Source organism: Mesitornis unicolor, unplaced genomic scaffold (genome assembly GCF_000695765.1).
Source record: "Mesitornis unicolor isolate BGI_N332 unplaced genomic scaffold, ASM69576v1 scaffold7877, whole genome shotgun sequence".
Lineage (NCBI taxonomy): Eukaryota > Metazoa > Chordata > Aves > Mesitornithiformes > Mesitornithidae > Mesitornis > Mesitornis unicolor.
In genome coordinates, this window is record NW_010197035.1 from 31,730 (window position 1) to 55,352 (window position 23,623).

General features: G+C 36.7%; 1 protein-coding gene across 1 annotated transcript in view; it reads left to right on the forward strand.

The window, feature by feature from the left end:
• Positions 1 to 345: 345 nt before the first annotated feature.
• Positions 346 to 23,623, forward strand: part of RBPJ (recombination signal binding protein for immunoglobulin kappa J region) — a 26,279-nt gene continuing 3,001 nt past the window's right edge. The window contains exons 1-7 of the mRNA XM_010188664.1: positions 346 to 392; positions 3,749 to 3,844; positions 14,442 to 14,607; positions 15,747 to 15,921; positions 17,402 to 17,539; positions 17,750 to 17,862; positions 20,004 to 20,144. Coding sequence (XP_010186966.1) covers positions 3,756 to 3,844; positions 14,442 to 14,607; positions 15,747 to 15,921; positions 17,402 to 17,539; positions 17,750 to 17,862; positions 20,004 to 20,144 — 822 coding nt within the window. The 5' untranslated portion in view covers positions 346 to 392; positions 3,749 to 3,755. The remainder of the gene's footprint in view (positions 393 to 3,748; positions 3,845 to 14,441; positions 14,608 to 15,746; positions 15,922 to 17,401; positions 17,540 to 17,749; positions 17,863 to 20,003; positions 20,145 to 23,623) is intronic.

Sequence of the window (23,623 nt, forward strand, 5' to 3'; positions counted from 1 at the left end):
TCTGTATATTGATAATAACTGCTTTTTGCTGGCACTTCTGGTCAATGCTATAGCAAAGATCTGGTTATTTACATACTTCTGATATCTGAACTTTTCAGAAGCAATTCAGAGAGAAAGTAAATGTGACTTAGCAAAGAAAGTTATCCAGTGTTCCAAAGAAAAGCAGGCTCTGCTGCTGTGGGAAAAGCTGTTGCAAGGAGATGGTTCATATTTTAATAGTAATCTCTCTGGGAAATTGCAAAGACACCAAATTCCAATACATTTTCAAGAACTGTAAAATTGGGATAGTATTTCACTGTAAAATTATAACTAAACATTTTTGTTTTAAATTAGCAACTTCTTCTCTTTTTCAGGAAGTTTGGAGAGCGACCTCAGCCGAAACGGCTCACCAGGTAAGAAGTTATGGTTTTAGCAGTTTTCTAAAGTTAGCCTTTTCATTCTCAGAAGGATTTCTAAGTTAAAAAATTGTGGCTTGCTAATCCTAGAATTTTAACTATCAAAGCTTTTCAGTAATTGTATTCAATCAGCAGCCAGAAGTAGAAGTTTGAACAGTGAGTGGCTTGTTTTGAATATGATACTCAAAATTCCTTTTTAGAAATGGTGTTGGCTTTACGTATCGGTTATTGTAGATTATTCAGTAGAATATGTGTCTGCTTAGTTTTAAACCACCAGGTATGAGCCAGATTTATTTTCTTGAGTAAAAATGTCTTATGTGGCCATGTAAAATAACACTTTTTACTGCCAAAATTCATCTATTACATGACTGCTGTCATGCAGTAGGTAAGAGCAAAATGAACACAGTGCTGTCAAGGAGTGATCTTAACCAATTTTTGGTGAAACCTAAACAGTTGGAGATAGCATCAAATAGTACCATCAAGTCAATCCGTTCTGAGAAGTGTTTGGATTGACTGCAGTACCATGCCTGATTTGCTCCTGGTCTGCCTGGGAAGTTTTTACACTAGAAGCTGTTCAGTGCACACTATTTTGTCAAATCGTGGTAACACAGTCTATGCAAATATTTATTATTCTGTGCCACAAACTGTGGTGATTATAAGTAGCTACTGAGTTTATAATCCACTGTTTCCTGAAGTACAAGAGGTGTGCAATTTTTTAATAGTTTTGTGTGGTAATAGTGCTGTGTTACTTGCAAACCTATTGTCACTCTGGCCTACTTCTGTTTTGAATGAAATTATGATGCTTTGTGTAAAGCACAGGGTCAGAGGGTGCATTTATGTTTTGTGTTGGCGATATCTGTCTCATTGCATTTCTGGAAAAGCTTCAGATTAGCTTGTGTCATTGATAAGCCTCATTTCAGTGCAAAATTGTTCTATACTGACTTAGAAGTAATTGAATAAACATTGCTGTTTCATGTTGGCTTACCTGTGTTCAGGGATATTTAAAGATACTGAGTTTGAAGTAATGAATTGTTTTCCATCTTGGGCAGTAACACCTGTTAGTATCACTCTGAAGATACTGATAGAATTTATCTTCTAAGATTTAAAAAGAACAACAAAAATAATGACTATTTAGTGTAAAGTCTTTTAACTAGGTTTTCTATTAACTAATGACACTAAATTTCATGTGCGGGATTTTAGGTACTAGATGTGCCAGGTACACTTTCCTGTGAGTACAGGTCACGCATCTGGGAACTGCAAGCCATCCTCAAAGCAGTAGCTTGTAAACCTTCTCTACACTGCTAGAGGCTGGAAACAAGCAGCCTGACTTTTTTCCTCTGAAGAGAAAAATGCTGAAATGGAAAAATTGTCACACAAATTTTGAAGAGTATTATTGTTTATGTAATGCTAAAAAATCTATCTGTAAACCTTTTAAGTGCATTTAGTTCACTTACTGAGAAAGCATTCTGCATTTTTGTGTAAAGGTAGTCCTGCTTGTCTAATAATCTGTTCATCGTCACGCAGGCTCCAGCAGAACAATAGTACTTTGTTCATACTGGGCTAGTTGTTTTTAGAGGTAAACTGTAATAGTACTGCCTTCATGGAGAGTCTTAAAGTTAATAATCGAAAATGTTGTGTAAGAACTGCAATGGTTATGTGTTTTCTTTACCAGTGGGAGGGGTTGGAGGGGAACATTCCTAGTTCTCCTAGGAGCTTGGGTTGCACTGTAGTAACAGACCAGTAGAAAAGGCAGAATTTCTTCCTGATACAATGCTAAATAAACATTAGATATCACATAGTGTTTTTTGTGCGTGGGTTTTGAATGTGTTTTTTAATAGAAGTCAAGTAAAAAGTTTTTATTATGACAGATGTTCTTTATTTAGTATGACAGTACTCTTAATAGAGTATTTCAAATTGTCAGATAAAAGGTTTTTAAACCACTTAAATGCAGCTAATATATATCATAATGAAATGTGTAATAATAATTTCACAGAGAATTACGTCTTGTGGTTTAAAATACACTCTTAAACAATGGTTGTAAATAAAGTAAGTCTGTGTGCTTTGAGACGGTTCTTCCATGTGTGCTTTCATGGTTTAGAGTCAGTTTTGCCGCTGTCAAATGTAAATAGATCAAATTAGTCCAAATTTAAAACAGTAATTCTGATCTTTTTTCTGCTCTTACATCCTGCTATTTTCACGGAAAATCGAGTGTACTGATCACTGTCTTATGACAAATGCAAGAATTTACAAAACATCATTAGCAAAGCTGGATTGTTGTTGTCCAACCTCCAACCTGCTTTCCTCTGTGAAACTGTATGTGAGGATTTCTTTTGGAAAAGGTCTTGTCAGCAAAATACTGCTTTTTATCTTCCATCTTTTTTCAATGGAAATATTTGGGTTTCTAGATCTGTATAAAGGGAGTTTAACAGTTGGGTGCAGTTCACAAAAAAAAATCCCTCTTCTGTAGGATTTCTTCTCTTTATATAACTTCCCATTAAATTCATAATTTGTTTTGCTGCTTGATGACTTTGAAGGTGAGTGCATTGGTGGGCATACGACCTGCAAAAGCTCCTCCAGGGACTCAAAAGTGTTCCTGTCAGCACTCTGAAACAGCTCAACCCTAGGGTGTTGAATTTGGCATGCTGCTTAATGAACAGTTAGATCTTTATATAGAAAAATGATAGGGTGTATTGTTCTCCTACTTCTTTCAAGGAATTTCTGATGCTGTTGGATGTAATTGTAGCTTTTACAGTGATGAGGAACGATAGAAAATCTAATTTAGTTTTTTTTTTTCACCTGACTGTACGCAGGAAGCAGAGGCTTTCTCTAGGAAACTAGATGAAACAATAAGCTGAAGAATCTAATTTTCTTAGTCTCTTCACAACCAAAAGAAAACTTCTGTTTAAGCCTTGCACTGATTTTAGTTAATAGCTTAAACGAAATTTCAGAACAATTTGTCATTATCATGGGAGACTAAATTGGATAAGGAGACAATATTGAATTAATAATGTGTATTCTAACCAAATATTTCTGGTATGATACTTCATAAAACCGTGCTTCAAACATGGTGTAGTGGTTGGCATTGATACAATTTTACATCACAAGCATTTTTTTTTTAATTTCTGGAAAATGTTATAATTGCAAATAACCACAGACCTCACTTCATGCAAGACAGTTGCTGCTTTTTCTTGTGTAATTGTCTTTAAAAACTGAAACAAATTCATCTTGGCCCTATTAATGGTTGCCTTTTTTGAATTTCAGGTGATTGGGGTTTTTGACCTAAAGCTGCCTCTGGATTGTTAGAAACAAAGTAAAAAGAACTCTCAAAGCTTATTTTGTCTTTTAATTTTTAGGGAAGCAATGCGAAATTACCTAAAGGAGCGAGGTGATCAAACAGTGCTAATACTCCATGCGAAAGTTGCGCAAAAGTCATATGGAAATGAAAAAAGGTAAGTCTGCAGTCTTTCCTGGCTTCCATCTACAACCACAGTGTGTAGTCTGGTGCATAGCACATTGCAGGATTTGTCAGATTGCACTGTAGTCTGAGGAAATGTAAACCAAAATGTGTTCTTGTAAATCATTTAGTTAATTAACAAATGCTGCAGACCTGTGGCACTCAGTGTAGTGATGACTGTTTCTGCCACCAGGTTCTCTATCTGTGGGTGAAGTTTTTCTTCCATTCAACTAAGTTGGCTTTAATTTTCAACCTTCCCATTTTAAGTCTGGAGTAAACAAGGTGATAAATGGTAACTATTTGCAGAGGAAATTTTTCTGAATACTTTCAGATTAATAAGACAGGGAAATTGCTAGCCTCAGTAAGATACTGTTCTGAATCAGAGCTGTAATATCTTTTAAAAGAATGACAGGTCAATCATAACTATGTTTATGACACGTTACAATAATAGGGAGGTTTCTAAGGAATCTACAGGAAGATGTGCGTATGAATGCTTTCTAAGCAATGGTGAATTTCCTGCAGTCTTCTCTGTGATATTTTTGTTGCATGACTAGTAGAAGCAAATGGGATGGTCCTGCATATGCAGATTTCTAGTCCTCTCATGATGATGTTTTCTTTAAGTATAAATGATACTTTTCTACTTTAAATTTCACTAAAGTAAATAACATGGTATTTGGCTAGTTTTCAGGTACTTTATATTATTATTATTTGTTCACCACAAAAGACCACATGTTCAGCTCATCAGCGATTTTGACGTTTTTAACCTTTCTTTTGCCACTGTTGTGCAAGTCCTGGTACATCCTTGCGTTTTTTACAGTTTTCTGAGGTTTGAGATTTTAACACATTTATGTATGAAAAAAAAAAAAATGTTAGAATTAAGTCCGCAAAGTTCTTGGTTCTTTGCTGCAATCTATTTCACACTCCCTGATGTCTGTGAATCACGGAGACGCAGAATATATTGTCAACTGTTCTTCAGTATTCTGTGCCTGAGCACTTGCCATTCAATGTGTTATCTTTTCTGTCAGCCAGTGTCCAAGTCCTTTTCTTGGGGCAGTGTCCAGGTTCTGCAGCTCTATGGAACTGTTTACTTAAAGTCCTTTTTAAATCTTTCCGAAATTCTTGAAAATCGAGACTTGGGAAATAGAAACTCAGTAAAAGAGGAAGGAGGAAGGGCATGGAAGCAGACAAGTATGCTGTGTATCTGCTATATATTGGGTTGGCCAAAAACTACTTGCATTAGTTTGTTGTTTGGGGTTTTTTTTTTCATATGTGGACATAACATGTCTTGAAATGTAACTAACTTCATTTTAAACTGCAAATTCATTATGTAACTTTACAGCTGACGGTTCAAGCTTGTTTTAGAAAAAGTACATAATTTAGTTAGTTATTTGGCGTTGAGTTCAAAATGGAAAATTCAAGGAATATTTTTGTCATATTTTGCTGTATTACTTCTGAAAAGATAAAAATGCTGTACGAGCTCACAAAAAGTTATGTGATGTGTGTGGTGAAGATGCTTTAAAACTACAGCAGCATCAGAATTAGTTTGCTAAATTTCGGTCCAGAGATTTTGATGTTGAAGATGCACCATGCTCAGGAAGGCTAATCGAAGTTGATGATGACAAAATAAAAGCATTGATCGAATCCAGTTGGCATTTAGTGACACAAGAGATTACTGATAATATATCAAAATTGAGCTTTGAAAACTATTTAAAACAGCTTGGATATGTTAGGGAGCTCAGTATTTGGATACTGCACGAGCTCAAAGAAATCTGTCTCACTAAGTGCATTGACATCTGCGATTTTCTTTTGAAACATGAAGAAAATGATCCATTTTTGAAACATGATAACAGGCGATGGATCGTCTACAACAACAAAGAATGAAAAAGATCATGGAGCAAGTGCAGTGAAGCAGCTCAAAGCACTTCCTAAGCAGATATTCACCAAAGGAAGGTGATGCTGTCAGTCTGGTGGGATTTCAAAGGTATTGTGCATTTTGCATTGCTTCTAAAGAACCAAACCCTTAATTCGGACTTGTATTGTCGTCACCTGGATAAATTAAACGATACCATCAAACAGAAGCATCCATAGTTGGTGAATCACAGAGGTGGTGCGTTTCTCCATGATAACGCTAGACCACATACAAGTTTGGTCACTCATCACAAATTGTTGCAGCTTGGATTGGATGTGTTACCACATGCACCATACTCGCCAGACCTGGCACCATCAGATTACCATTTGTTTCATTCTTTACCAAACACCTTGAATGGTAAAACCTTCATTGCTGATGAGGATATCAAATTGTTCCTGGAACTTTTTTGAGTGCAGAATCGTGAAGTTGCCTGAAAGATGGCTAAAGGTAATTGAGCAAAATGGACAATGTATTGTTTAGTACAATTCTGGTTTACCATGAAAAAATTTGCCTTTCATTTACCTAGAAAAAAGCACAATTACTATTTGGCCAACCCAACAACTATGCAGCCCTCTTACTTTTTGCTAAGTGCGAAAGAGTTGCGATGCAAGGCCTTACTAGCAGTAAAAGATAGCTTTAGCACTTTGCAGCAAACTCAGCAGCCAAAAAGATTTATCATGACAATTTAGGGACCTCCCAATTGTTATCTTCTCAGATTGTATTGTCATTCAAGAGTTGCACAGTTAACTCATCACTGCAGATGAGTTAAGCATATTACTCCCCAAAAATGAGGGGTGTGCCTGCAGACAAAGTGACTTTCTAAACAGCATATCTGTAACTTCCATTAGTTTGTTCTCCTGGGGCCACAGTAGTTCATGAGGGCAGGAACCTTTTGCAAAACTGTCCTGTGTATCATTATTTTGGAGAACAAATTGCAATAAAAGAAGGGAGAAAAGAAAAAGATAAAGTATATAATTTTGATTATTGCAAGTTCCGTATCTGTTTAGAGAACTTGCATAAATGTTCTCAAGAATACAGGGCAAAGTTTCAAATTATTATATGCTTACAGTTTCTGAAAGCTGCTGTGTGCCTTTCATAGCACTTCCATAAATTCCTGTTGCCTTGAATATGTGTGTATGCTTCACTTGATGCTGTTAAAGTCACTGTGGCACATACATTACCTGAGTACTGGTAATGTTCAGCAAACTAATTGGTTTCTCACTGCTTGAAATTATTGCTAACTGGAATTAGGCATTCTTTTACCACGTTAGATTTTGTGAGTTGCTGTTCATGAAAGGTATCTCAGATTCACCTCTTTAAAAACAAAAGTGTGTCAAATGTGTGGAGAGAATTTCAGAGCTTTGCAAAAGACGACTAGGAATGAAAATAGTTGGATGTTTGTTACAAAGCAATATGATGGTGAAATGTTTGCCATTCTGGTGTGGGTATGAAATGAAACTCTGAAGTCCATACTAGGATTTCATTTTCAGCTTAAATATTTTAGTTTTTCTTACATTTTAACACACCGTTTAGCCTGTCTCTGATACTGTTCTGCTAGTTCCCAGACTGTTAGCATCAGTAATGATGTCCTGTTGTTATCAGAGTAAAAAAAAATTCCAGTTACTAAATCCTTGGATCCATGTGTGCCCTAACGTACTGAGTGAAACTTTAAAAAAAGGAAATTTTTTATTGCTTCTTGAAAGCTTTTATTGCTTTTATTCATAGCAAAATTTGCCCTTCATAATGCTAGACTTAGTGAAATTAGTAAAGGTTTAAGGCTGCTTTATGCAACTGGTCCAAAATATTTTCACCATTTTTACGTTGAGTACCATTTCTGAAGCAAATTGTTTTGTGTACATCTGCCTTGTAGACACAAATCTATTTTTACCGGGAGAAATTTCTGTGGAGAAATTTCATGTTGTCCACAGGACTTTGTTAAGGCATGGATATAATCTGGTGAATTTTTGAGCTGTAAAAAATAAGTTAAATTGCACTGTCTTTGTAACTGAGAATTCAAGTTACGAAAGGAGTTATTTCTTAAATTTGACATATATTTCAAGTAAATATAGAACCTAAAAGAACCCTAAACAAACTTCTACCTTAAGCCTTGTTTGTTGTGAGGCCATGGAAAATATTTCTCATTAATAAACTTTGCATGGCATAATTAAAAGGTTAGCACAATAATTACTTTTCAGTGTTTTGATGAGGCTTAGTAAATGGTGAAATACTCTGTTGAAAACTCCCTGTTGACAGCGCAGACCTCATGTAGTGTGGTCTGGTTTAATTAAGCCCTACGGAAACACAATTATGGGTTGTTGCCACATGAGTGGAGACTTTCTTGATTAATTTGAGTGTATTCTTGATACTTGTCCCTAAATAACAGTAGTGAAAGCAGGTCTCTTTCTTTTTTGAATGGGCTTTTCTTATTAGCCTTGCTTTTCCCAAAGTTTATGTTCTTTAGTTTAACAAAGAAGCCAGGAGGTAAGAAGCTCAGGGATGGACTTTATTTGAATTTAAGACTCTTTGCCTAGTGTTCCCTGTTGGATGGCTGTCATCTTTCAAAGGCATTCAGCTGATAGAGACCCAGGTGATGTTTAGTCCTGATGAGTGTGGATGTTTGGCTTTTTTCCATATTTACCATCACTGAGACTTCTCTCTTCAGAGTCTGAACAGTGTGAACATTCAACAGTTTAAAGAAGTGAAGTGTTTTGGATTCCAAGACACAGTTAAAGACTGTGAGGCAGATTGGTATTTGTGGATTACATGCTGCTCTGCGTTTGAACGTTATCACTACTGATTAGGCTGAGAATGGTCTGGCTGCCTCCTTTTTTATCGTGAAGGAGCTCCTGTAATTTCTGCTTAAATACTTGCCTTGACCAAACTGAGTGTGCCTGCCCTCTGCTCAATGCTCTTACTATTGAGAGCATAGCCTTTTCCAGGCCTTACCTCATGGCTCTGCTACTTCATCCTTAGCACTCTTCACCTAATGGTTTTTCATTTGTTTGCTGTTGTATCGAATTCTTTAGTGGATGTTGTTAGTTCTTGCAGCTCCTAAGACGGTAAGAAGACTGCTGAGTAGTTTCATGCTCAGAACAGTGTGGGTCCTTGACAAACACACCACCTGCCTTGACGGACTAGGAATTGACCAGCAGGTACAAAGGGAAAACTGTCCTGCTGTTGTCACCCTGAATGGTAGACACCTCTAAATCCTCCTGAAGACAAAGACTTCTGTAAGGTGAACACAGAGATGACTTAGCTGAGTTGAAAAAGCAAGCCTCTGTTAACAGAAATCTGTGGTTTGAAAGGAGCATTGAGTGCATCAGAACTATGTGGCAATGACACGAGCTGATTTTATTTTACTTTCTAGGCCTTGCTTCCTGGCAAGTTCAGTTAGGGTAGCTTCTCTACTTGGAAGTACCATATTTTCTCTGTATTGATTGACCTGAGTTGACTGAAGGAATATTGTTCTCTCCATCAGTGATGTCTGATTTAAAAGGATGTTCCAGGTGGTGCCAAAGACTCAACCTATTCCAGTTTCTGTTGTTGCAGTCGAGACTCGGGCACCACTAGAAATTATCTTGTTCTTCCATTCAAGTCATTTGGAATAACAGGGAGCATCCTTAGACAGATCTCAGCTTGGTTTTCTTGTCGTGGAAAAACATTCAGTTTCTAATTGGTCTGATGGAACAGATGTGTCAGAACAGATGAGTAACAGCTTGCTTCTGTTTGCTGTACTGAGTTACTGAGCCTGGAGTCTAACATGAGGTTGGTAATCCCTAAAAAAAGACAAAAAATTCTTTCCTCGCCTGAGCAGCCCATGAAATTACAGCATAAGAAGGCACTATGGGATGCCCTTTACTTCTGAAGATTGATCCTCTGACCTTTCCTGGCTAGTGTCAGTCCCAATGCTAGCCTCATTCCCATCATTTTTAATTACACTGATAAGAAATTCTTCAAGGTGCATAGGAGGACTATCACAGAGAGCTGCTTCTGAGAAACTAGGAGTTAACACCATAATGTTGTAGAGATATGATAAATTCATGAAGTATTTGCAGAGGTCTGCTGTCCCGAAATGTTACCTTGGTTCAGTTACTGTGCTTTCTATCAGCAAGTAGGGAGCACTGAATCTGCATCTCGTCATGGAGCTGTCACAAGTGTGGAGCAGTAGGTTTGTCCAGGAAAGACATTCCTGGTGGTTATACTTCCAGTAATGGAAAAGCTCAGAGTTGATCCCTAACAGATCTCATGCGGCTTTTAGATCAAGTTGTTAGGTGTTACAGGAGCCATGTCCTGTGTTGTTGTACTGCTCATTCAGCAAGGAATTGCCAGTCTGTTGATGGCACAGAGAAAGGAGATTAAAAAAAAATATTACAAATCCAGCGAGGAAATTTCATCCTACGTGATTTTCCACCATTACTTCTTGTACTGAAACTTCTGAACAAGCTCAGAAGAACCAGACACAGATGTCTCTCCCACCACCATAGTTTTCTTTTTACTATAGATCAGATTAATACTTCAGAAGAATTTTTACCTCCTACTCAGTCTTACTTTAGTCTTGTGGTTAAAGAAAAAAAGAGGTAGGCCCTGTAAATCAAAGGTCGAAGGAAGAGTGTTTTAATTTGTTCCATCAAACATTATGACCTTATTTCCCATCAGTAATAACTGGAAATTATTTTACCTGAATTACTTGATTTATTTTGTGGAGGTGATTTTTCTCTTTTCCTCTTTATAAGTATCTGAAAGCCAACCTCTCACATAAACATTTACATTCCTATTTACATCGGAAATGTTTTATTAATAAGAACACCTGTTTCCAGCAGTTATTTTATGCATATTAAAGATACTTTCTTCTGTTCTCTGTGAAAATTAGAAATATGAGGATACTCTTGGTTTACTCACACGATATTGGATAGAAAATTTATAGTTAGTCTTTTCTGTACATGAGTTCCTGGTATTGTAAATATGAAGTAAAAAAAAAGAAAGACAACCCAGACTATATTTGTCTATATCTGAAGGGGAGGGTAAGAGACTAACACGTAAGAAAACCCATTCAAATTGCAAATTTTCAGAGTCTTTCGTCATGTTTGGTAGTTTTAACCAAACTTAAAATTGATTTAGCCTCAAAAGTTTCTTTCTTTGTTCAGTAAGCCATAGTTTTCCAAGGTTTTTTTTTTTCACATGTTCTAATTTTAAAAGAGTGCTTTAATTTTTGTGGCTTGTTTTCATCAGTGTTAAAACTTGTTTCTTGTAGGTCTTTATTGCCATCTAGTGGCCGTAGTTAGTTATTCAAAGGACTTGGTTTAGAATAAAGCTGAAATAAAAAAGGGTATGTAAAAACTTTGGGATTTTTTTCTTGTCTTCTACCCAGTAAGATAAATACAAAAGATTCATGAGGAAGAAAGGTAAATTTGTGATGTTTGCTTTATGGTGTAGCATCTACTTGGAATACAGGGCATTTGGTTTCTTTTTTGTAAAGCATTTCTCCATTAATAAAGGTTGATATTAATTTTAGTCTGTGTTTATTATTGGAAATAGCGTCTAATTTTTGAGAAGAAAATTAGTGGGATACGTCCATTAACACTGAAAGGATCTTGTATTGTCATTTGAGTTTGAGAGTCCAGGAGCTGACTAGATATATGGTATGTTCTTTCTGGCAATCTGAGTTTGTTTCAAAATATCAGCTCTTGAATAAATACTTCTGTTACTTGAAGTTTCTTCCCCAAAATATTGCATTTCCTAACCTTGGACTTAGTTCATAGCCCCCATTTGAAAAGTAGAGTAGGCCTCCTAACGAGTACCTGGGCACGATCAATGCCCTCCCTTGACTCCTTGCCAGTCTAACAAAAATGTCTTTTTCTTACCCTATTGCTTCCTTCCCACCCATATATATATATATATGTTTATATCTATATATTTTTTAAAAATATGATCACAATTGTTTATAGTGGAAATTTTGTCAGCGTTTTGCTAAAGCTGTTATTTCTTGCTTTGTTTTCGTTTTCTGTTTCCTAAAATGTACTGAAAATTGCAGCAACTAGTAAAGTCTCAGAATACATTTTTAAGAACAGTTATGGTATTTACATCTAGATATGGTGCGATATAGGGCATATGGATTGGTCATGTAGAAAGTAAATACACTCCTTTACTTTAATATGAATTTTATGACCTTGACAATTGTTATTGCACTGTCTCCCTCACAAACTTAAGTCCTTTTATCATTTTTTTAAAGATATAGAAACATTTGAGGGAAATGACATCTATACTGTTTGAAATAAGTGCAATTGAAAAGTAGGAAATGCATTCCTGATTTTGAGACCAAAAAATTGTAGTAGGGAGGGGAGGATTTAATTGGCATGTAGCAGAAACTCACAGTGCTCTTAAATATACCCTGACTGCATCATTCAGCATCTTCCTGAAGAAAGCTGGAACAGAGGTCAGGTAACAGAAGATAAGAAGCAAAAAGCATAATAGGGAGGCATAAAAGGCAATACACAGTGTGTGCTGTTTGATAACGTTTATTACTGCTTACTCTTCCTATTCATGGTGATTTTCAAATTTCAGAACTTCTATTCTTACAGCAATAAAGTTACAATAACCCATTATGTCAAATAACTATAAATTTCAGCTTTATTATAGATGGCTGGGCTAGTGGAAGTATTCTCTTGTGCTGCTACTGTGAAATTGTTAAATTTTATTTTTTGACGTAGTTTATTGTGTAGTTTCTCAGGTTGACAGTTCCATCAGGAAACATCTGCTTCGCAAATTGGCAAGTTTCTACCTATTGCCTTCATTCTGTGTTCTGCATATTCAACTGGAAGAAAAAATGTCAGAGTCTTCGTAGAACCCATAATTACCCCAAAGAATAAAATGAAAATAGTTAAAACTGATGTAACAAGCACACAAAAACCCGTTATTTGTTAAACTTTGAATAGTTTACTTCTATGGATGGCTTTCTGTTAATTCATAATTACATATTTATCAAAAATTATGTGCTTCAGAGCATCATTGTTATGGTAAGTCTTTGCTGAACTGGATTATAATAATGCAGGAAATACAGCATTTGTTTCTATTTGTGTAGAGTTATTAAGCATAAAAAGCAATCTGTAGGCACAGTTTCACAAGTTAATTTAATGGGCTTCTCTGTATGACTGTGCCAATCCTTTTGATGTCACACGGCGAGCTGCTTTCTACAAATTCTCTTTTGTAAGTGGTCTTTTTTCAAACCAGAGCATGATACTTTTGAAGATGTTCATAGATGTGTAAGGTGTATGCATATTGGTATATCCTCAGTTTTGTTGTGTTTTTTAAAAGAGTGAAATTAAGTGAAAAGTTTTCATTGTGAATTTATTGGCAAGATAGAAAGTTTGGTGGTTCTTTTGCCTGCAGGGGGTAATTTTTGCTCATTATCTTAACAACAGACATTTTGAATTGCAGTAAAACTTAAAACCCGATTCTCTAACAAAGAATATACATTAATTGTGTGCATTAACTGAAATTATTACAAGTATTTGCATTTTTGTATGGATTCTTAATATTTACATTTTATTATTAGGTGATTATTAACTCAGGACTTTAGTTTCATTTGTTAAGAATTCTGTTACATAAAAACACCCATTTTATATCTGTTAAAGAAAGGTAATTTTGCTGAATAGGTGAGATTAAGAAGTGTATTAGAATTGACTTTCATACTGAAGCTGGCTTCCCTTAATTGAGGTTTGTATGGTGTTTAATGGAAATAATCCATAAATTCAGTTGTCCCAAGCCAATTTTTTAAAAAATCCTACCTATCTGTATAAGGTAGGAGTCGTCTTTGGATTTCAAAATTGCCAAGTGAAATACTGCTCTCCAATTTGAAATCAATAGAATAATTCAAAACTTTTTCAGTTATGCTCTCCCTTCATACCTCTTTAGCAGCTACCTCACAACTGGATATACTCATTCTACTTTCTTAGTTTAGATGATGAGAAGAAATCTGCAACTGTCGGCTAAACTAAACCCAGATGTGATTAGGATTTGCATTTTAAGAATTTGTAGAAACTTCAAGACCAATACTTTTTATTATAATGTTGCATTTAATTTTGAACGTGTTGCTGCAGCTAGACTGACTTCAGTAAGTGCTGCTGAAGATTAGATCATATCTTTCACAGTTACTGGTGAAGACATAAAATCATCCATTCCATTTAAAAAATGAAAAGAGGTTTTGTGCTTGGATGGAGTAGACTCCCTCCTTACTAATGATGAAGCGCTAAATGTTTAGGAATTGTAGTCAGCAGTGTCCCTTAAGTGAGTCTGTCGAACTGTTCTGTGTGTATTAATGGCTGCATCATTTTAAGCACCTACAAAAGCAAAATACTGTCATCGCTTTCGAGGTCTTTTTACTTTATTTGAGAGTCCCTTCTTTGTAAGGATAGAAAGTATTTTTGTTTTACAGAGATGCAGACTGTTACCTATCATACATTGAACTGGAAGCATACTCGGTGACAGTGCATCTCATGCTTATTTTTGTTGCTTTTTCTTTTTTTATTTGCATTTTAGAAAATCATCAAGGCAAATGAAGAGCGTGCTTGTTTAAGCTTGAATGCAAAGTGTGAACGGACTGAGAAAGCTTGGGATACACAACAGTTTTTATCTTAATTTTCGTGAAAGCTGTGTGTAATCTCATAATGCATTTTTTCATTTTCAGGTTCTTTTGTCCTCCTCCATGTGTGTACCTTATGGGCAGTGGGTGGAAGAAAAAAAAAGAGCAAATGGAAAGGGATGGCTGCACTGAGCAAGAGTCGCAACCTTGCGCCTTCATTGGAATAGGAAACAGCGACCAAGAAATGCAGCAGCTGAACTTGGAAGGAAAGGTAGAAGAATTGTAGCAAATCACTCAGATTACTGCAAAGGCTATTATAGCTACATGGTGCATATTTCAAGGAATACCCCTGCTTATTTTATATAACTTTTGTTATACTGTAGCAGATATTACATAAGTGGCTTTAAAAAAATCCCTCAGAAATATGTCGGACAATTGAATAGGGGGATTTGTTTCATGGGGTCATAGCAAGGTACTATCCTTGCATTTGTAGGTTGTTGATTCAGAGTCAGTAAACTGTTGGGTTATCTGATAGGCATCAATGGTTAACTGATGTAAGGTTTCTGACCCAGGCTCCATCTTCCTCTCCCTGGCTTACATGGACAGATAATCTCATCAAGGAGGTATCTGAACAACATCTGCTACTAGAACGTGGTCCCTTAGCATAAAAGTACATTTAAAATAGCATGTTAATAAATTCAGTAGATTTTTTTTTTTACAGTGATATAAACCGCTACAAGATTTTTTTAATATATTTGTGAAGACTTAAACAGTTGGAATAGAACTGGCAGCATGTGAGTGCTCATTGTAGCTAGTTGTTGTATTAAGCAGTATTTAAAAGCTACCTAGTATTTCCAGCACAGTCTACTTAGAAATGCTTCATATGTTGCTGAATAGGAAAAGAATAATATAAGTTATTTTTGAGATTTTTTTTGTAAACTTCTGTTGTCACCTAGTGTAAACACTTAGCCAAAAGTAACTTTGTAGTGTTTCAGAACCCAGCCATCCCCCATCCTTTCAGCAAAAGCTTGGTTCAGTACCTTTTCTGTGCAGGCAGCTTCCTGTGCGTGCCCAGAGTACTGCCTGTACAGCTCTACTCAAATGTAATTTTTAGTGAAGTAGTAAACACTCGGAGATAGCTTTCACACAGCTATAGTCTGTAATCACGTGTTTTCCAGTCCTCATAAGGGTCTTTAGAAAGATGCATAGTCCTGAAGTCTGATGCTAAACTTCACAAAGCTAGACACTTGTCATAAATGATATCTATATGGAAGAGATGGAAAAAGCAGGTTCTGATCTGTTTTAGAAACTATTGCATCTGTTTTCCTGTTTTGTTCATAATTAAATAAACGTCATTTCTTGAACTGGGTTGACTTGAAAGAAGAAACAACAGTATGTTTTCACCTACAGAACTATTGCACTGCCAAAACATTATACATATCAGACTCAGACAAGAGAAAGCACTTCATGTTATCGGTAAAAATGTTCTATGGCAATAGTGATGACATCGGTGTGTTCCTCAGTAAACGGATCAAAGTCATTTCCAAACCTTCTAAAAAGAAACAGTCACTGAAAAATGCAGACTGTAAGTATTTTGCAGTTATTTTCTTAATGTAGCAATTAATTTTGCCTCCTGCAATCTTTTTTTTCATATTCTGAGGTCTGACTACAAAGTAAATACAGGGAAATTTTTCATTTCTGCTTTTTCTGATGCATTTCAGACCTGTACACATCAGTGTATTTTAAAGGTTACACTGTGGAGTTTTATGCAGTCACAGTTAATTTAGTAAATATAAAAGGTCTACCAAAAAAACCTCTATTCTGAGGACTGAATCCTAGTAGATAAATGCATAAAGAATGCTCTGCCTCAGCTTTTTGTGCTGTTAGATCTCTTAAGCTGCCATGATCTGGTGCTTAGGGTGTGTTGATCAGTATCAAAGAGGTAGCTTTCAGATTGTGATAAATGAGTAGCACCATGTTATCCAAACTGCACTTTGCCACATCACAGCCACCTTCTTACTATCTCATGCCATTTTCATGTTGATTTTGTTTTTAATATGTTTTGCATGGTTTCTTTTAAGTAATTGGTTAAGAAATCTGTATGATGATACTTCACCCAGATTTATTTGCTTACCGTGCTTTTCAACTAAAGATATCTCTGGTGCTAATGTATAATTGGGAGCATTTTTGCTTTTCCTCCAAAGTTTTTACCTGCGTACCACTTGAGCACCTCAAGAGATACCCTTTTTTTTTGTTTTTGTTTTTCTCTCTCTCTTCACTAGTGCTTTAAAAGGCTCTTCCATCTGTGTTGGGCTGGAACCCATTCACCTATGGAATGTGGATCTCGGGGCCGCTAGCTTGCCACATGACTAAAGGCAATCTGTTGCTGTGCAGTTCACACCCATGGGCTCAGAGTATGCACTGTTGACTTTGTATTCAGACAGATAGTTTTGATGGACAGTGAATATGAACCAAGTAAAAGAAACATGCCTGTTTTGATGGCCAAACATTAGTTGCTGATTTTTTTTTTAGGGGAGCAGACTAAGCATTTCTCTCTCTTGAATGATAAGTAAGTTCAGATCTGAGAAAATTTCAAGTTGCATGGTTACAATTTTATGTAGTTATAACTGTCTTCCTTTCAATTGATTGTGATTTGTAAGAATAATTTTTCTTCATACTTCAAATGTATTTTAAATCATCACTGAAAGTTGCCTAAGTACTTCACAAGGGCAAGCTACAGCTTCTGCTCAAATAATCAGTTGTTGATCTACAAACAGAAGGAGTTTTCAGCTGGCAAGCGCTGGCCCATTTGGCTAAGTTGCAAAATTCTGTGAACTAGCATGCCTTTGGAGAACAGCCACTATGTATGCTACCCACTTGTAATTTTGTGATTATTTTTGGTCTGTCACAAATATAAATACTTTCTAAATTAACCAATAGTTGACAATTATTTATTGATTTCCAGTATTCTTCAGTTTATTTTGATGTATTTGTGACTTTCTGTTACCTTTCTATGTAATGATGAAGTAATTTTATAATCTCAAGTCTGTATGTGTTCCTTGCAGTATGTATTGCGTCAGGGACAAAAGTGGCACTATTTAATAGACTTCGATCCCAAACAGTTAGCACCAGATATTTGCACGTAGAAGGTGGTAATTTCCATGCCAGTTCACAACAGTGGGGAGCATTTTACATTCACCTCTGTAAGTAAAACTTAATCAATACATTTTTTTCACCTCCCTCTCTCCATCCCCACAAAAACGTCCTGCATTTTTTCCTCCATATTCATTGCCCATATGCAGATCTGTTTTGTTACTGAGTGTATATTTGATGTAATAGTGTGATGTTAAATATTCATGCAATCGAGGAAAACAGTGATTAAAACTAATGTGAAAATTCCTGTTTTTGTGCAGTGGATGATGATGAATCGGAAGGAGAAGAATTCACAGTGAGAGACGGCTACATTCATTATGGGCAGACTGTCAAACTTGTATGCTCAGTTACTGGCATGGCACTCCCAAGACTGGTACAGTTTAATTTCTCCAGTGCTGTAATGAGTTTGTGGATGGCTGCTTAGTGTAATTGCATAGCTGGGTTTGCATTGTTGACAAATCTTGGCTTTGTATGCTTCCTTTTGGTAATACATGTTTTGTATGGAAAATGGCATTCACTTTAATAAAAGTGTATTATTATATCTGCACATTAATTCTGTAAGGAAAGAACAGCTTGTAAAATAAGCATAGGGAATTTTTCAGAATTCAAACCTGCCGAAGTGGGTTAATCTGCAAGCTCTCCTTAAGAAAATGTCCCAGTGTAGCAAAATACTTCAAGTATTGCTATTGAAGAGATGAGTAAAATCTTTACAGCCAATTGAGTTTATTTGTTGAGTTCAGCTCAGCTTTGTAATGCTCTACTGATTGGAATCCAAGAGCATTTTTGTATACTTCTAGGGATACATAATTATAACAATATCAGCTTGCAAAAGCATTTTGGACATTTATTAATACTGTTTGTTTTAAATATGGGGCATTGGAAATGTGAGAGAATTTCAACCCTTGTCTTTGTCATGGATACAAAATTGGTTATAACCAGTTATGGTTTGTGAACCAAAAAAAATTATTTTATTGCTGGATACACAGCAATGGTTTTTTAGAAATAAATTTAAGTTTAATTACAGATTTTTTTCCTCCTGTTTTATGTACTTAATGCCAGCCTAAGTGGATTTTTATGTGACTGCTAATGCTTCCTATGAGATCTTCTGTGCAATTGTGGTTTGTCAGCCCATTATGAATTTCATACAAAACTTTGCCATTCCACTTTTAACTAGAAACAAGTTTGAGAATTCACCAATGTAAAACCAAACTTCTCTGCAGGCAGGTTTTATTCCTCTTCCCAGACTTATTTCACTAGGACAGTAATGAGAAATTATCTCCCAGTATCAAACTTAGCTAAAAAAGAACATGGCCTGCTCAGAGTATATGGTATAAAATTATCATTTAAATAAATCCTTTTTTTTTTTTAATCACATCACATTATTTGACAGAAAAATCCAGACCTGGTTACTACTGATCTGGTTCAGTGCACATGAAATTCAGTAAGAGGATGTCACTTTATTTGTGGACTTCATGTTAATATTTTCTTATTGCTGAAAGAGATGCCATAATTTATGATTCCAGAAAACTCATTTCTAGGTAGAAGTAGATTAAAACAAATTAGGCTAAAGGTTCCTGTTTTGTTTCTTATTGGGAGTATTTGTCGTGCTGCCTTACAAGATTGATTGAAGGTGATGTGATGAAGGTGACTTGCAGACGTTTTATAGGTTAATGCAAAGAAACAAGTAAACCTTGAAACTTCTATTGCTAATAATGCCATTTATTATCATTAGAAATCCCAGAGGACACGGTTGGCTTTCTGATTGTCAGCTTAGAAATCTTCAAGCACTTTGGCTGCTGCTTCTGCTGATGTTGCATAAAATGAAGTATTAAACTTTTTGCTAGAAGTTGAGATAAATTCCAAGCTGCAGATTTCCACTGTCTGTAAGGGAGCCACTTTTTTTTAATTTTTAAAAATAAATTAGTGTAACAGCTCTGGATTAAGTCAGCAGACTTTTTATTCACTGAACTGCCAGATGTAAGGAACAATTATTCCTTGCAGTCGTCTCTAAGTAATGGCCAACTATTGTTAAGATATGCTACGATACTTGTGTTTGCAAAACTGGACTTAAGGACATCCCATACCTTTAACGTAAATCCTTATTTTCAACTGTTCTTGTTCAGCAGCCAGTCTACCATGGAATGTTGTTGATGCTATCAATGGTGGAAGCAATTAATGGTCTATTAATACTTGACCCACTGCTCTTTTGTACCAGGAAATGGAACAAAAGTAGTTTTTGCTGAAGCTTCAAGGTTGTTTATTTTCCCCCACTCTTATAGTGAAAAAGATACATATGCATGTAGCACATTGAAGCTGTGACTGAGTGTCACTTCAGTGTTGTGTTCTTGTTTCAAAGGCATTGAAAATTGTGAGTCTAATGTTGGTATTAAAAAGGGGCATGGAAATAAAAAAAGAAAAATGACCTTTCACTTCCTTTAACAGCGCACGTGTAATCGCCAATGTTCTGAAGTTCAGAAATTGTCCTAAATATATATGTACTATTTTCATTCACAGATAATTCGAAAAGTAGATAAACAAACAGCGTTATTGGATGCAGACGATCCAGTATCACAGCTCCATAAATGTGCATTTTACCTTAAAGACACTGAGAGAATGTATTTGTGCCTTTCCCAGGAGAGAATAATCCAGTTTCAAGTGAGTTGTTTAAAACTATTTCAATAGACGAGAAATGTGGTTGTAAAGTTTTCCCAAGTATTCCCAAAATATAGATGGAATGCCAGTTTTGCAGTTGGTTTTGAGCGCGAGTATGGTATTTTGTTACAAAAAGACAGAGGATGAAAAGCAACAGACTTTATCTGTCCCTTTCCAGATCTGTTTTACTTTCCTCATAATCTTCTTCCGTGTCTGTCTAGACAATGAATTCTATTTCCTGCAATGGAAGAAATGGAAACACGCTAGGAAATTGTGCATCAGTCATGATACTGTGGCTCAACATGTTGACATATGCCGGTGGAGTTGCACCACTTATGTGTCCATTTCTAGATGACTTCAAATAGGAAACAGTACAGTTCATGATAGTCTCATTTCATGATGAACTTAGCAGAGTTGCACTGTCTTGCTCTTTGCTGAGAGTGTAAATATAGACAGCTATGGCAGTTGACCACAATAATTTGTAAAGCCACAGTCTGTCTCAGTGTTCAAGTATTCGTTTCTCCAGCAGGTGGAGAAAAACATCCCTAGCAAGTTACTGTAACAGGAATGAACCCCTAGGGAGAGCTGTTAAAAAAAATACTTCAGTGTACAATTTTTCTGACAGTTTATATACTAACTAATTGTGGTTTTAGTCTCATGTATGTTAGCGTGGTTTTAGCATACTTTCAGCAAGATAATTCCCATCAGAGTAACAAGACTGTGACCAAGTTCAGGCCTACCTAAGGACTGCAGTTTTCTTTAAACATCCATAGCAACTCAATAGCAGAGTGTGTTGAGAGAAAATGCTGTGTTCCAGGAAGATGGCCACACTCAGGAAAGACTCGAGACTTCTTTAGGAGAACAGCTATAGCTTCTTGGGTAAGAAAGGTACCTACAGGAGAGGAGGAAGCTAACTTTTTCAAGATTTCCCATAATTTAAGGAAAGGGACAAGAAGGATTGGTAAAGGCTCAGTTAACTTCTATCCTGAATTGAGACAACGGAAAAAGAATATGAGAAACTTTGTTCATATTTCAGGAAACCTATTCATGACTTGTGGGTCAGAAGGGGCTAGATCTCTTGCTTCTACCCATAGCATAGAGATACATCTTTCAGTATACTTTCTTGTAAAGAAGAATGGATCCTCTTCAAGAAGAGGAGAAGGCTGTGAAATGGGAATTGGAATAACTTGGGATCAGCCTTGTTATTTGATTTTTCTCAAAGTACTTTTTGGGAAAGGCTGAATGAAGAAGTAGCTCCTGCTTCTCTGACAACTGCCTTAGTTCAACATCCTGGAATTCCATGTGAGACTACCAGGACAGCCTACCACTCTTCAGCTTCTGCAGTACTCATGGAGCCCGATCTGATTAAGAGGTCTGAACTTTCCACATGGGTAGGGTTTAGATAAAAGGACAACTTGCTGTTCTGAATTCTTTGAGTAGGTACCTGCTGCTTCTCTATGTTGAGTAAAATGGCTTGAGAGCAGTCTCAAGGAGAAGGACTTGGGGATGTCAGTCATTGAAAAACTCAACACGAGTTGGCAATGTGCACTTGCAGCCCAGAAGGCCAACTGCATCTTGGGCTGCATCAAAAGGAGTATGGCCAGCAGGGCGAGGGAGGTGATTCTGCCCCTCTACTCTGCTCTCATGAAACCCCACCTGGCGTACTGCATTCAGTTCTGGGGTCCCCTACACAAAAAGGACATTGAGCTGTTGGAGTGGGTCCAGAGGAGGGCCACAAGGATGGTCAAAGGCCAGGCTGAGAGAATTGGGGTCGTTCAGCCTGGAGAAGAGAAGGCTCCAGGAAGACCTTATTGCGGCCTTCCAGTACCTGAATGCATCTTACATGGGAAGCTGGGGAGGGACTTTTTACAAGGGCAGGTAGTGACAGAATGAGGCAGAATAGTTTTAAACTGAAAGAAGGTAGATTTAGACTAGATATCAGGAAGAAACTCTTTACTGTGAGGGTGGTGAGACACTGGAACAAGTTGCCCAGGGAAGTTGTGGATGCCCCCTCCCTGGAAGTGTTCAAGGCCAGGTTGGATGGGGCTTTGAGCAACCTCATCTGATGGGAGATCTCCCTGCCCATGGTAGGGAGGTTGGACTAGTTTATCTTTAAGGTCCCTTCCAACTCAAACAATTCTATGATTCTAAAACCTGTTAACTTGCACCTCAGGCTGTTGTTATTCTTTGGTAAGTGAAATCACTGTGGAAGATAAGCTCTTTCTACCAGTGGCAGGAGAGAAATTCAATTTTATCTGTTTTTTCCTTTGGACCAGAAAACCAAGATGAGCGAAACAGGCGCGTGTAGGATCTTTCACCTGCCCACTCTTAAGCATTTACTGTTGAATACATTTCCTGTAGTAAGAATCTAGACAGACTGTGGTCACTGGAAAAAAAAAAAAAGGGAAAAAAAGAAAACCAAACCAAAACTCACCACAGAAACCCCCAAATTTTATTTTAGCATGAGAAGTCTCTCTTGAGTGAATGGAAATAGCCCAATATAGAGACTTGAGAGGCTGTAAAAACTCAGCAGGCCAGCATGAACCTTCAAAACCCCTGAAATTCAGTTGCTGAAATACCAACCAGATTTCTCACTAAAGATGTCCATGTACTCTGGAGAATACAGAAAGAATATATATAATGCTGTGCTGGATCAGAGCATAGTCCATATCTGTGTCTGTCAGCAGCAATAGGAGATGGTGCTTACAGGAAGCAGCAAGACCTGGTCGCTTCGTGCAGTCCTATGCAGTTGTACTCTGCCAGCATCCGTACCTCCTGTATTAAGAGTTCTTAAAGGCTGCATCCCTGACTCTTTCAGTATCATTTTGTAGATGTGCAGTCCATCAGTTTGCTTCCTTTTGAATGCATTGGTGCTTTCCTTTTCTGCAGTATTATGTGGCAGAAAGTTCAAGGGGTTTCCTGTCCTCTGTGTAATAAACATTTGCTGTATTTGTTTTGAATGATCTAATAGCTTTGGTGAGTGATTCCTAGTTCCAGTTTTTCAGGATTTAGTGAGTAACAGTTCTGCATTCAACTTACCCATCAACATCTTAATTTCGTCTCTCCAAATTGGAGAGTCTTCAATTGAGTCTTCAGTTTCTTCTCATAAGGTTAGCAGCTCATGGGTGATTTCAAGTGCCCGTTCTGTACCTTCTCTTTTTGCACCATAGCTTTCTTAGACAGGGAGACCAGAGCTGCATGCAGTTTTCCAGAATTAGGTGAACAAAGGATTTATACTGGCAAAATAATACCCAATACATTGTTCTCAATATTTTTTTCTGATGGTGTGCAACACTGTGTTGCCACTTGTGGCTGTAAATGCACATTGAGCTGGTGATTTCAGAAGGCTTATTGGTGACTCCAGAATCCTGAGTTGTAAAGATCAGTTCCAAGTTCAGTGTTTTGTGGGTGTCATTTACAGAATTTTTCTTCAGAAACCTTGCTTTTATCTAAATTGAAGCTCATTACAACTCCTCCCCCCC